Raw genomic sequence first — 14,956 nt, 5'->3', positions numbered from 1 at the left:
TAATTTCCCCTTGGATGGTTGTCCCACTCCATGTTTCCTTCCTTGTAATATGCCAGCCATTGTCCTCACACAGGAAAGGATTATCCACATCTCTGCTACTTTTCTCTGCCCTTACTGACAATAGTGGCCTTCAATTAAGTGTTATCTTTCAAGGTCAGATCAATTGAACAGCATCAGACATGGCAAAATGCCAAATGTCTGGTTGTCCATCCTGGAAGCAAGTCTGAAAAAATCCTGTATAAGTGTGTTAGGTATGAAGGCTCATTAAATATAAACATGAATATGATAGAATATCTGGTGTAGGAGTTACCCGGTGGCAAGATGGGTAGCCAATAAGATTAATAAATAAAATATTATTTGCTTAATATTATGTATGCCCTTTTTTTCCTCACTGTCATCTTGAGTCTTTGTTCAAGCATTTTTGCTTAATTTGATCATGGTTTCTATTTCCTCCTTTATGGCCTTGCCTGCAAAACTTACATATTTATTATTAAGGAAAGGACATGGCATGACTTAAACAATGACCAATTGTAGCTGGTGTCTCTCTACTTATAAGCAAGTCTAATAATGAAGTCTGGGTAATGTTGAAGTGGCCAAGCAAGAATGAATTGGCGAAATTGCCATGCTATTGAACCATTCTGCCAAAAATGAGTTGGGAACAGTTGTCATTGTGATGATGGGTGACAATAAAAAAACTGGTAAAACAACGTATCATGGTACTATTGTAATATAAGTAGCAATCGCTTACTGTGGGGATATTTTAGCCTATGATTGAAGAATAAAAAATGAAGAAATATTACAGTAACTGATAAGAATAAAATGCAGCCTTACAGAAATTACTGGGTCTGTGGCGAAGTTCTTCATGCCTTATTTTCTCATTCATAATGAAATTAGTTGATTTTCAAGTATGTACTAAATTGGCTTAACTAAATGTATATTTCTATAGGGAGACCCTGGAGATAAAGGAATCCGAGGGCCACCAGGTCACGCACAACATCCCACACTTATAAAAGGTGCTGCTTTTATAGCTTTTGAATATTGCTTATGTGGCTTAGCAGTTTTTTGGGGGGGGGAAAGTGTTAAAATATATTAATGTGAGATAACCTGGAGTTATCCTTATGTAGCTGAGGTTTAAACTATAACTAATTGGGGTTTTTCCAGGTGTACCTGGTGACCGGGGATTGGATGGCATCCCAGGCCCCGAGGGAGAGAGAGGAACCAAAGGCAGTCCTGGTCCACCTGGTGCAGAAGGATCATTCGATGGTAATTTTCTACCCCTTTGATGGAGCGCATTGATTCTGGAGAAATACATCCGCTTTTCTCCAGACTATAATAATTGATCTTTTCCTCTTAATGTCATTGTAACTGCTTCTTTCAGAATCCCAAACACTAACATGGCTTGGCTGGTTTCCTTGGATTTCTGCAGCTGTTGATACAATTCAGGCACATTTTCATAGCAAATGCTTCTTTTTAACTGCTTTGAATAGATTGTATGTGGACTGTGTTGGTTTTGAAGATAAAGATTGGTTAGAGAAATCAGAGGTCTTGGCAATAACCATGCAGTTACAGCACTGTGACTCTGCCATCATCTTCGCCATCCATAATATTAAAGCCTAATGTTTGAAATCTGTGACAGAGGGTGCTTCAACATGGTGGGGATGGCTCACTGGCTCACCTCTGTGCCTGGCATGGTCAGACTCTGCTGCCTCCTGGTCATCTGATCCCCCCTCTTGGCCTCTGGCTTGTTCCCTTGACTGACATGGTCAGATTCTGCCGCCTCTTGGGTCATCTGGAAACAAAAGTGGAAGGAGATGGCCTCAGATTTGCAATCTCGTAGACAAAAGGCAAGACAGGTGAAGAAAGGACAGTAAATAAATCCATAATCTCCTGCTACCCTTTGTGGTCTAAAATTCACAAGGCACTAAAAATTTGTTGCCATTGAATTCTCACTTCTAACTCAACTCAATTATAATGATATCTGTAAAGGATATCTTTAAGTGGTTTACTTCAAATATTTTAAGACTCTTATGTGTATTTGATTTTTAAACAACTTTTTGCAACACTAATGGAATAACAGAGTTGGAAGGGATCTTCTAGTCCAACCACCTGCTCAAGCAGAAGACCCTATACCATTTCAGATAAATGACTGTCAAGTCTCTTTTTAAAAGCCTCCAGTGATGGAGCACCCACAACTTCTAAAGGCAAGGCAAGAACAATGATAACACTGAGTAGTGTGGAGACATGGTTTGGGGGGTGTATCTAAGCTTTAGATACTGTAGAAATTGTACTAGTATCACTGGACAACAAAATTTTGCTTTCTGAAGTCTTTTGGGTGTATCTTATAGACTTTTGGCTGCTTAAACGTAATCTGTCATGTACCATTTTATAGAAAACTTCTGTTTTTGTGATTTCGTATATATATTTTAAGTTTACTAATGTTCGCTTGCGTTATAAGATGCTTTGTGTAGCTCATGCATGTCCAGGCATGCACTCAGGACATACTGCATAAATTTTTGTGAAACTGGTATAGATATGCTAGGCTGGCTGGCTGCTGCACCTGCCTAGGCATGCTAGGCTGGCTGGACGCTGCCTGGAAAGCAGCTCGCATGACCGGATGCTGTTCATTTTGTTGGTATCTGTTTCCATGAATTTTGATGTAATCGTTTCAAGGCATTGCACATGTAATTTACATAACAAGTAAACCAGTTATAAACTTGTTAGAAGATGATTGGTGACAGCAGAAATATCGCACCAATGTCGGAACAGCTACGATACATTCCCCCTAAAAGCCTCAAAGACGCACCCTGACTAGGCTTGTTAAGAAAGCATAAGAACTCTACTTTGGTTGTAAGATTGGTGACCATGATAAAGCCTGTGTTCCTCACATTTGTGGTGCAAAATGTGCTGTTGATTTTAGAACTTGGGTCAGGGGAACTCAGCAATCAGTGCTGTTTGCTGTTCCAATCATATGGTGAGAACAGAATGATCCTGTGACAGCTGCTTCTGCCTGACTAATGTTGCTGGTTTTTCTGCTAAATTATGAAATCAATTAAATATCCCAATCTGCCTTCAGCCATGAGACCAGTGTCACACGACAACAATCTTTCAGTACTGAAGCCACCAGAGAAATGGAACTTAGATGAAACAAATAAAGATGTTGCAGTGCACCAGCCAGATTTTGATCCAGATTTTGAACTCTGTATGTCTGGTGAGCGGCATCTCATAACACAGTCAGAATTAAAGGACCTGATCAGGGACTTAGGTTTGTCAAAATCAAAAGCAGAACTACTGAGTTCAAGACTGCAAGGATGGTGTTTGATACTAACAGGTAAGAAAATTTCTGTCTTTTAAAGCCACCAAGATTATTTAACTAATTTTTTAGCACAGGTTGACAGCCTCATTTTCTATACTGACATTGACAGTTTGTCCCCAACTTTGGATTGCAAGGATGATCCACTACAGTGGTATCTCTTTATTGATTCATCAGTGTTAAGCCTCAAGGCTATCTTGTTACCCAATTTATGTCATTCAGGGCCTGTTCACTATGCTGTGCTCATGGCATGCATACAAAAACATGAACTGTTATTGAAGCGCATCCAGTACACCAAGTACAACTGGAATATCTACATCAAGGGCAGGGGTGGGATTCAACCGGTTTGGTGACTACATTTTGTGTTTTGCTTTCCACAAAGATAAACAAGAGATCCTAGATAAAACCATCATGGTGCAGAAAGAATTCTCTTGACAAACTGAGGGACAAAAAGGACAAATATAAAAAATGGAAGGAAGGACACATAACTAGAACAGAATTCCAGCAAATAGCCCAAATCTACAAGACTTGTAACAAATATAAAAAATACCCCAAAAGGTTTCTTTCAATATCTAAGGAATAAGAAGAAAGTCAAGGAAATGATTGAGGCACTAATGAGAAATGATAGCAAGAAGGCAACAGGGAGAAAGCGGAACTGCTTAATTCCTTTTTTGCAACTGTCTTCATGGAAAAGGGAAAAAATAGCGCAATCTATAGAAAGCAACAAATGGGGACAGAATGGGAATTCAAGTCAAACTAGGCAAGAAAATGGTAAGAAAACATGTATCACTCTAGATGAGTTCAAATCGCCAGGACCATATGGTTTATATACTACATTTCTGAAGGAGCTGACAGATACAATCTTGGAAACATTGAACAAAATATTTCAGAGCTCTGGAGCACAGGGGAACTATCAGAGTGCTGAAAAAGAGCTGATGTAGCTGCAATTTTCCAAACGGGGAAAACAGTAGATCCAAGAAGCTATAGACTAACCAGCCTGACATTAATACATGAAAAAATCCTGGAAAAGACCATCGGTGGATTTATGAGTGGCTAGAAGTAAACAAAGCAATTACTAGAAACCAACATGAGTTAGTCAAAATCAGATCATGGTAGACAAACTATTTCCTTTTTTGATAAAGTGACTGAATTAGTGGACCAGGGAAATGCTGTGGACATATATTATTTAGACTTCAGTAAGACATTTGAAAAAGTAGGCTATAGCCTACATCTTGGCAAGATTGAACAATATGGGATAGACAGTACCACCACCAGATGTATTTGCGATTGGCTGACCAACTGCACTCACCATGTAGTCCTCAAGGGAACTGCATTTACATGGAGGGAAGCATGCTGTGGGTTACCTCAAGATTTTGTCTCTGGCTCTGTACTCTTCAACGTTTTTTACAAATTATCTAGATGAGAGAATAAAAGGGGAACTCATCAAATTTTCAGATGACACCAAGCTGGAGAAAACTGCTATCACTTTGGAAGATAAACTCAAGATTCAGAAGGATCTTGGGCCCTTCGGAAGATATACTCTAGTAGTGAGAAAAGCAAGGTCCTGCACTTAGCCAGGAAAAACCAAATGAACATGTATAGAGTAGGTTGGCTCAACAGCAGTAAGTGTGAAAGGGATCTAGGCATCCTTGTGGGCCAACCCTCAGGTATGCCAGCAGCGTGCTGCAGTTGCCAAAAAAGCCAATACAGGCATAGTCTCAACTGCTCTGTGGGTCTACTGCATCGATAAAGGAAAACCGAGTCTTTCAAATTCTGGAAAGTTGGTTTAATCTTTTTCTTGCAAGGACACCAAGAAAACAGCCAAGCAAAACAACTAAAGTCAGCTCTAAACTGAGTTTAACAGGGTACTGTATTTATGCATAGTTCCCATTATTACCCCTCATTATTCAATCACTGTCATCGGAGCTAACATCCGTAGCTCAATTAATCCCTCATTACCATCAATTACTATGTTACAATAACCAATATATAATGTAATCCGCCACCAATACCATTAATACCACTATCCCGTCACCAACAACATTTCTGCAACATTTTGTTCCATAAAATGGCTCCCCATCTGTACACCCTTCGTGTGTATGCTCCAGGATCATTGCTGTTAATTGGTCGCCGCCCACATCATCATCCAGCGTGTGCAGCCGTGACGACGCGCTCCGGAACCACAGAATCCCTGGACCAACACCTTCAGCCTCCTCCGTAGCATCGGAGCTTCGTTGGTCAATTGTGTTGCGTGGGCGCGACAGGCGGCCCCCTCTACCAGGACCTGGCCTACAAAACAGTAACAAGTTATATCAATATGTCAGTACTACTGGGGTCTAGGCTTATTTGGGTACCTGGAATGAAAACACCTTAATAGTCTGTTTGTACACATGTCTGATACTTTCACCTAGCATGCCTCTGTTTCAGGATACCCTTTCCACCTTACTAGATATTGAAGAACATTCCTGCGGATTCATGAATCAAGGATTTTATCAATCTCAGCATGGGTGGATTCCCCAAGTGTGACAGGTTCCTCGACCTGGGGTACACTGTAGTGTTGCACATACTTCAATAAATTAGCGTGGAATACAGGATGGATTTGCCCTAATCGTGCTGGTAACTTCAACTGTACAGTGATGGAGTTAATCACTTTAGTGATTGTGAATGGTCCAATATATTTTGGTCCCAGTTTTCTACTGTTTAGTTGTAACTTTATATATTTTGTTAATAGGTAAATGTAATCGCCAACTTTGAATGGTTTATTGTCTCATCTCTTCTTATTTGCCTGATTCCTGTATTCTTGTGCTGTTCTATTGAGAGCCTCTTACACACACTTTAACTAACAAACCATGATACCATATTTATTATTTTTACCCAAACCAGTTAGGGTAAACAATGTTATCCCTAACAACTGTATTTCCCGAATTTACTCAGTATGTGACGTGCCACCAGGGGAAACATCACACTTGATCATGTGTATTCTAATATAAAGCATGCATATAAAGCAGTGTCCCTTCCACATCTGGGACTTTCAGATCATTTATCACTGTTCTTTATACCAGCATACACCCCCCTCAGAAGGAAAACTAAGCCTGAAATCAAACTCACCAAGATCTAGTAGGAGGGAGCACTTGATCAGCTGCAGGATTGTTTCTCAAATAGTAATTGGAATTTATTTGAACAAGAGGATTTGGAGGAATATATAAAAACTGTACTGTTTTACTTCTCTACCTGTGTGGATACAGTTACTGTGAATAAGTGCATCCGGATTTTTCCAAACCAGAAGCCCTGGATGAACAAGGATGTGCAATTACTTCTCAAGACACGTGATATGGCATTCAGGTCTGAGGACAGGGTTTGGTATAACAAGGCAAGAGCGGAACTGAGGCGGGGCATCAGGGAGGCAAAAAAGGACTATAAAAGGAAGATTGAGGACTACTTCACAAATAATGATCCACGACGGGCTTGGCAGGGAATTAAACACATCACTAATTACAGGGGCAGCAACCCCATATCAATCAACAAGGACGCATCACTGGCAGAAGAATTGAACTGCTTCTTTGCCCGATTCGAACTGTATAGGTCTTTGAAAACACTGCCTCTACAAACCACCAGTACTCAACTGTTCACAGTACAAGAGTATGATGTGAAGCAGGTGCTTAGAGCAGTGAATGTGAAAAAGACTGCTGGCCCTGATGGAATACCTGGGAAGGTACTCAAACATGTGCTGACCAGCTCGCAGGTGTGTTTACAAATATTTTTAACCTTTCTCTTACACAAGCCATTGTTCCATCTTGTCTCAAAACTTCCATTATTATTCCAGTTCCCCAACAGCCCTTTCCTGATACTTTAAGTGACTATAGACCAGTAGCTCTCACACCCATAATTATAAAGTGCTTTGAAAGACTTGTCTTAAAATATATACAGGATTGCCTCCCATCAAACCTTGACCCATACCAGCTTGCCTGTCGGAATAATAGATCCACAGAGAATGCTATTGCCATGGCTCTCCACATTGCACTGAAACATCTGGCGCATAGTGGGAGCTATGTAAGGATGCTTTTCATTGATTACAGCTCAGCTTTTAATACCATCATTCCAGATATACTGATTAAGAAGTTGCTAAAAATGGGCCTCTCCTCTCACATCTGCTGTTGGATAAAAGGCTTTCTTACTAACAGACCCCAAACTGTTAGGATTGGCAGCTATTTTTCCTCCACTCTTGCTCTCAGCACTGGCTCTCCACAGGGTTGTGTGCTGAGCCCCCTTTTGTATTCACTCTACACCTACAACTGCACTCCCTCTTGTCCCACTAACTCTATAATAAAATTTGCAGATGACACCACGTTGGTGGGACTCATATCAGGAGAAGACGAGATGGCCTATAGGTCAGAGGTTCTCAGAATGGTCTTGTGGTACAAGAGTCATAACCTCTCCCTGAACATCAAAAAGACCAAAGAATTGATTATAGACTTCAGAAGATGCAAAGCAGAGCCTCTCCCACTATGTATCAATGGAGACTGTGTGGAAAGAGTTCATAGTTTTAAATTTCTAGGAACTCATATTTCTGACAACCTTACTTGGTCAGTCCACACTATGGCCACTGCAAAGAAGGCGCAACAGCGCCTGCACTTTCTGAGGCTGCTGAAAAAGAATGGTCTGGGTGAGAAGTTGCTGGTTACTTTTTACCATTCTACCATTGAGAGCATTTTGGCATACTTTGTAACGGTGTGGTATGCTGGATGCTCTGCAGTGGATAAGAAGATGAGAGTTATAAACACAGCACAAAAAAATCATCGGTTGCTCTCTTTCTTCTTTGGAAGAGATTGCGAAGACCAGACTCCTCTCTAGAGCACTAAAAATCTCCACAGACCATTCTCATCCTGCACATTCATATTTTGAACTGTTACCATCAGGGAGGCATTATGGGTGTCTTAAAATGAGGACTAATAGACTGAGAAACAGTTTCTTTTCCAAGGCAATAATTGTCTTGAATCAAACAATGCATATGTGATTTAGCCCTATGTATATAGTGGCATTTTTAAACTATCTAACTTACTATATGTTTTAGATAGGTTTTAGACTAGGTTTTTAATTATTATTTTAATTATTTTGATTTTTAATTACTTTGTAGTGTGATTGTGATGTGGTGTTTGGGACACTGTGCTGGAGTAGTTTTCAAATTTCATTGTATTTGTAGAATGCAATGACAATAAAGATATTCTGTTCTATTCTATAGTAAATGTCGCCATGTACTGAGTGCCCATTTTTCAGTGAATGCCTCTTTCTCCCAAATAGCCCACCTCCTTTCCATAGGTGTGAACTTGCGGGATGTATAGGCGCATGGCTGTAATTGTCCTTCATTGTTACGTTGCAGTAAGACAGCTCCTACAGCAACATCGCTTGCATCGTCTTGTACGATAAAACTCTTATGGGTATCGGGATGTGGTAAAATGGGCTCTTGCGAAAATAATGCTTTTAAACTTTCCTCTCAACCGCTCTGTGGGTCTACTGCATTGATAAAGGAAAACCGAGTCTGTCAAATTCTGGAAAGTTGGTTTAATCTTTTTCTTGCAAGGACACCAAGAAAATAGCCAAGCAAAACAACTAAAGTCAGCTCTAAACTGAGTTTAACAGGGTACTGTATTTATGCATAGTTCCCATTATTACCCCTCATTATTCAATCACCGTCATCGGAGCTAACATCCGTAGCTCAATTAATCCCTCATTACCATCAATTACTATGTTACAATCACCAATATATAACGTAATTCGCTACCAATACCACGAACACCACTATCCCGTCACCAACAATATTTCTGCAACATTTTGTTCTGTAAAACGGCTCCCCGTCTGTACACCCTTCATGTGTACACTCCAGGATCATCGCTGTTAATTGGTCACTGCCGACATCGGCATCCAGCGTGTGCAGCCGTGGCGACGCGCTCCGGAACCACAGAATCCCTGGACCAACACCTTCAACCTCCTCCGTAGCATCGGAGCTTCGTTGGTCGATTGTGTTGCGTGGGCACGACACATAGGCTGTATCAACAGAGGAATAGCATCAAGATCATAAGAAGTAATAGTAATGTTTATATTGCACTAGTGAGGCCACACTTGAAATACTACATCCAAGTCTGGTTAGCCTGGTACAAAAATGATGCTGAGACCATAGAAATATGGTCACAGAGAGGAGCAACAAAGATGTCAAGGGGTCTGAAGGCTAAATCGTACAATAGGGGTCTGAAGGGGTCTGAAGGCTAAATCGTACAATAGGGGTCTGAAGGGGTCTGAAGGCTAAATCGTACAATAAACCATTAAGGAAACTAGATACATCTAGTCTAACAAACAGAAGAATTATGTGTGACATGATAGCTGTCTTCTGGTACTTCAGGGCCTATAACAGAGAAGAAGATGGGAATGGTTTCAACAGGACATTCACATAGTGGAAAAACAGTATCAGGGCAACTGGAATCTATCAGTGCTGCTGACTATTGTTAGACATTGCAGTGAGATGCATTGGACACTGAGTGCAAAGGAAAATCACTTTTAGCTCTGTTGAACTCATGTAGCATGTCAGAAACATTATGCAATTAAATACATTATAATCCGTAAAAGTTAATTTCCCATTTCTCCTATTTCCTATTTCTATTCCTACATCATTGTGAGATTATATTTGTGTTTGGTTTGAAAGAGTCTATCATAATCACCAAAAGTTTTTCAGGAAGCAAAATCTTTGAAAAGTTTGTTGTCCAATATATATTTGTTGTCCAGAATATATTCAGTGGCTGAATAGGGAGAGAAACTTCAGATTAAGCTCCTATACATTTGTTAAATTTGATCGCATCAGATTACATCAGCCACAGTAGGAGACTTGATGGGGTCATCTAACTCTGAAGGAGTTGGTCTGTAGCTTGAGCATCTTCCTGGGCTTGTGGCTCCTGCTTCAGCAGCAGATGGACGCTATAGCCAGTGGAGTCCATGCCCAGCTTCAGAAGGAGTGACAATTGCTGCTCTACCTGGATCATGAAGTTCATTTTACTTTTATTACCTCAGAACCTCACCACTGGACTACAGTACTACAATGAACTTTATTTGAGGCCATCTTTAGAATGATTCAACTAGTTTAAGATGTGGTAGAAAACTACTTGTCAGGGAGACCCACTATTGTAGAATAGTATCTGCTTTGCAGTCATTACTTTGGTTGTCAATAAGCCTCTAAAGCCAAGTCAAATAGTTAAACTCTTACATAGCATTGCACTGGGATGTGTTAGGGATCACTTTGTCTGGAACAATGCTGTCCATTATGTCCAGGCATCAAGGGAGGCTCAGATTCCAACCTACATAAGAAGTCAAGGGGTGGAAAGATCAGGAAAGAAGTATTTTGGGTTGTGGCCCTCACATTATCAAATACTGCATTAGCAAATATGCTGCCATCAGAAAGTGTATTTGGGAACATACCGGAACTGTTCTGTTTCAGCAGGACTTAATCGTGATCTGGGGCTGTGTTTTTATTCTATTTTGTTTTCTTTTTCTTCTTATAAATATGATAACTGATTTGGAGTTTTTTTGTTCATTTTAATAATGAGAGCTTCTGTACTAGTTTGCTTTTCATTTGTATTTTGTTCATCTATGGCCTTCTGAAAGTCATGCAGAGCCACTTCCTTCCACATTCCAGGTGTTTCTGAGAGAAGAGGCTTTCCTGGAGAAATGGGCCCCAAAGGTTTTATTGGCGATCCTGGTTTCCCAGCTAATCGTCCTGGTCCTCCCGGTTTAGATGGTGAACCTGGAACACCTGGCTTTCCTGGCCCCCCTGGCCCCCCAGGAAGTCCAGGTAAATCGAATATACGTTTATATACTGGTTTTTAAATATTTAGAAAATAATGCTTTGAGAAATTTCCTTAATCAGGCATTTTGAAATTGAACAACCAAGGGAAGTTTGAAAATTCAGGTAAATAAAAACAAATACTAAACCAGCTGTTTATTTGTGAAATAATGCCTTGCTTTATATCTTAGTCTCATTTAATTAAGACCACAATAACCTATTATTATCAATAATTTTATTCTGTGAAATCTGCCTCTCTTTTTCTTTTCTATCATTCTCTTCTTCTACTGCTTCTTTACTGGGATATTTTTTTAATTTAAAATCCATTGTCATAGGGAAGGAGGGAGGGAGAGAAAGAGAGAGAGACGAGCATTAGAGATTACATTATGCAATGTCTGCATGTATGAGATTAATTGTACGATAGCCATTGTTTGGCTCCTGATAATATGCCACGTCTTCAGTTAAAATAAGCAAAGTTTCAACAGTGGTAACAATTTGTAGTTAACCTGTTCCTCTTTAATCACAATCTGATTCAAAGTGCAGGTTGGATAACAGTGTTAACCAAACTACAGCTTGGCTTGATATGCCATGCAAATGAAAATTGTTAAAAAGCTTCCTCCCTGATCTACTAATATAACATTTGTTTAATGAGGATGTATTGAATAAAGAACGCCAGGCTACTTTCACACAATTGTGTATATTATTAACCATGGTTTACAAATTACAGTAGTGTGTAATATACTAAGTCAAACCAGACAAATAACATTACTGTTTAACAGCATGTTATAAAGACTCGGTCTTCACCTGTTTAAGTAAATGAAGCAAATACTATTAAAAAAAATTATGCTGCTGCCTGCTGTCTGAAAGAAGTGGGGAAAAACAACAACAGTGCTATTATACTCATATATGAATATTTTGAGCTGATCAAAAGAAAGAAGGATGTAAATCTCTCAAAAACTAATATTAATGTTATCTCATGCATTTTGATTTCAGACTTTTTCTTAAGTCTTAGCACAGACAAGCTAACCCGTTAATGCTGGTACAGAACCGCATAACCATGTCAGTCTCCCCAAGTCACTGCAGTCTCCCTGTTCGACAGGTTATTCCGTTGGGCTGAAGGGATATCCAGGAGTTCCAGGTCCTGCAGGCCAGCAAGGTTATCCAGGCCCACAAGGACAAAAAGGACTGAAAGGTAAAGTTTAAAATACTGAACTATATTGAGCTATTGTCACCACAGATTTTCATGCAGAGAACATACTTCATGTGCATTGTTAGATATTCAGTGGGGAAAAGTCAGTGATGTCAGACTTCCCCCATTGGTTCATTTTCTAGGCGGGAAAATGAACAACCATCAGTGGCTAAAGTTGTGGACAGCAGCCTGTAAAAAGAACAGCAGGCACATAAGCCGGCAGTCTTTTACTCGGAGCTGAATAAAGAGATCTTTTCCCTCTCCCCGCTGTCCTGCCTCTTCAATCTAGCCCATATCTAACATGCATTGGATAATGGGATATAGTCTAAAATGCTTTTCCTCCTGTTTAGTTCTCTACTTTCAGGATTTCTCTTACGAGAAAACTTATCTTGCAAGTGCTTTTTAAAAAAAAATCTCAGTCTTATCTATTAGCTTTTAACTATATGGTCATTTTTATTCTTTCCTTTCCTTTGGGGATAGGTGGATTAGTTTATTATTTATGTAAAATGCTGCTAATCCAGCAAGTAACCATCTCAACTCTAGTTGCTCCAAGATATAACATAAAATAAGAAGGTTGGAAAGGATCTTGGAGGTCTTCTAATCTAAACCAATCTCCTGCTTGAACAGGAGACTTTATACCATTCCAGACAAATAGTTGTTCAATCTCTTCTTGAAAACCATATCCACAACTTCTGCATGATTCCACTGATTAACTGCTTTCATTGTCAGGAAATTTTTCCTTCGTTCTAAGTTGGAACTCTCTTAAATGTTCTTCCATTCATTACTTCTTGTCTTTCCCTCAGGTACTTTGGAGAATACATTGGCCTCTTCTTCTCTATGACAGTCCCTCAAATATATGAAGGTTGCTACCACCCCCAATCCTTCTCTGTATTAGGCTAGACATACCTAGTTCCCTCAACCTTTCATCATATAGTTTAGCCTCCAGATTCTTTAAGATTTTTGTTGTTTTTTTTCTCTGCATTCTTTCTGGAGTCTCAGCATCCTTATTGTAACATGGGTGACCCAAACTGGATGCAATATTGCAAAAGTGGTCTCACTAGTGCAGTTTAAAGTGGCACTGTCACTTCTCATGATCTTGATAGTATCCCTCTATTGATGCAGCCTATTATTGCGTTGGCTTTTTTGCAGCTGCAGCACATTGCTGGCTCACTCTTAAATGGTTGTCCATGAAGATACCTAGGCCCTTCTCATAATTACAGCTGTTGCACCAGGTACCGTCTCTTGCATTTGGTATTTCTTGCCTAAGTGTAGGACTTTACTTTTCTCACCATTGAATTGCATTTTTCTTGACTAGATCCTATTGTTCGTCTATCAAAATCCTTCTGAATCTTGAGTTTATATTCCAAAGTGTTAGCAATTCCCCCCCAGCTTTGTGTCATTTGCAAATCTGATGAGTTTCTATACCCTCGTCTGGATCATTTCTAAAAATGTTGAAAAGTACGGACCCTTGAGACAAAATCTTGAGGTACCCCACTGTGCATGCAGGTCTATGACGACTCACAGTGAGCATGGCTGGGTGGGTGAAGTTGGCTCAGCATGGCTGGCTCAATGCTGCTTACTCATCACGTGGAGGAGAAAGTTTGAAGGAAGCAGTTTTCTCCACATCCAACTTCTGCCTTGACAGATCTCTGGAGAGGAGGAGGGAGTTGCAGGGGAGTGTTTCTGCAAGTGGAGGGGGGAATCCACCCAGCCTTTCCCTTCCCTTCCCTTTCAAACTTTGCAGGGACCTCTCATCATAAAGGAGAAAGAAAAAAGGAGCGTTTCTGCAAGTGGGGAGGGGTAAATCCACAGCCTTGCCTTTCAAATTTTGCCGCTTCCCCACTTCCTGTTTGCCACCACAACTTCAAGTGATTGCTATTGCGGTGTGTTTCCTGCATTGATTAGCTCATTGATTAGCAAAAAGTTCATTCCTGTGCTTTGTTAGGATGGCCTGTAGTATACACCTATGGTAATGTCATTTCTTCCCTTTTATACTAACCCAAAAGCATTCAAGAAGTCTTTCATCATTGGTATTGTGCATTTCTTTAAAGGGGTAGTGATTTCTTACATATACTGCAGCTCCCTCCAACTTATTTTGTTGGGTCTGTTTCCTTTGAACAATCTATATCCTTCTACATTTAAGTCATAGGTTCCATCCCATCAAATTTTAGTAATGGCAACAATATTGTACTTGCCCTCCTGTACTAAGACTTCAAGTTCACCTTGTTTCTTCCCCATACTTTGAGCATTAGTATATAGGAATCTTGAGTCCCTTTTTGCTGACTCTCCACTTGTTTCCTACATCCCCTGTTTATATTTGAGTTCCTCTTCCTTCTCACCACTCACCACCTCAATGTTTAATTGGTTGTCTTAGGTTTATGTTTGGGATTGGATCCTACCATAAAAATGGTCTTCCTTCCCTTCCAGTTTTAGTTTAAACCCCTTCAGATAAGCCAAGCCAGTTGTTTTCCAAACACATTCTTCCTAGTTCTTGTGAGGTGCAGCCCCTCATTTTCCAGAAGTCCCTTATTTTGGATATAGATTGTGGTCTAGGAATCCAAAGTTCTTTCAATGGCACCATTTTTTAAGCCAATGGTTTACTTCTAAAATCCTCCATTCCTTCACTGGATGT

At 40.0% G+C, this 14,956-nt stretch overlaps 1 protein-coding gene across 1 annotated transcript in view; it reads left to right on the top strand.

Annotated features, from left to right (window-relative positions):
• The window catches only part of COL4A2 (collagen type IV alpha 2 chain), a 167,189-nt gene that overhangs the window by 93,612 nt on the left and 58,621 nt on the right, over positions 1–14,956 (top strand). The window contains exons 18-21 of the mRNA XM_087949238.1: positions 947–1,013; positions 1,162–1,263; positions 10,989–11,144; positions 12,235–12,327. Coding sequence (XP_087805364.1) covers positions 947–1,013; positions 1,162–1,263; positions 10,989–11,144; positions 12,235–12,327 — 418 coding nt within the window. The remainder of the gene's footprint in view (positions 1–946; positions 1,014–1,161; positions 1,264–10,988; positions 11,145–12,234; positions 12,328–14,956) is intronic.

The sequence above is a fragment of the Notechis scutatus genome, chromosome 1 (assembly GCF_049901735.1).
Source record: "Notechis scutatus isolate UNSWTSFEM ecotype Mainland chromosome 1, rNotScu1.2, whole genome shotgun sequence".
Lineage (NCBI taxonomy): Eukaryota > Metazoa > Chordata > Lepidosauria > Squamata > Elapidae > Notechis > Notechis scutatus.
Note: the sequence above shows the minus strand (reverse complement) of the source record. Positions and strands in the feature narration are given on the sequence as shown.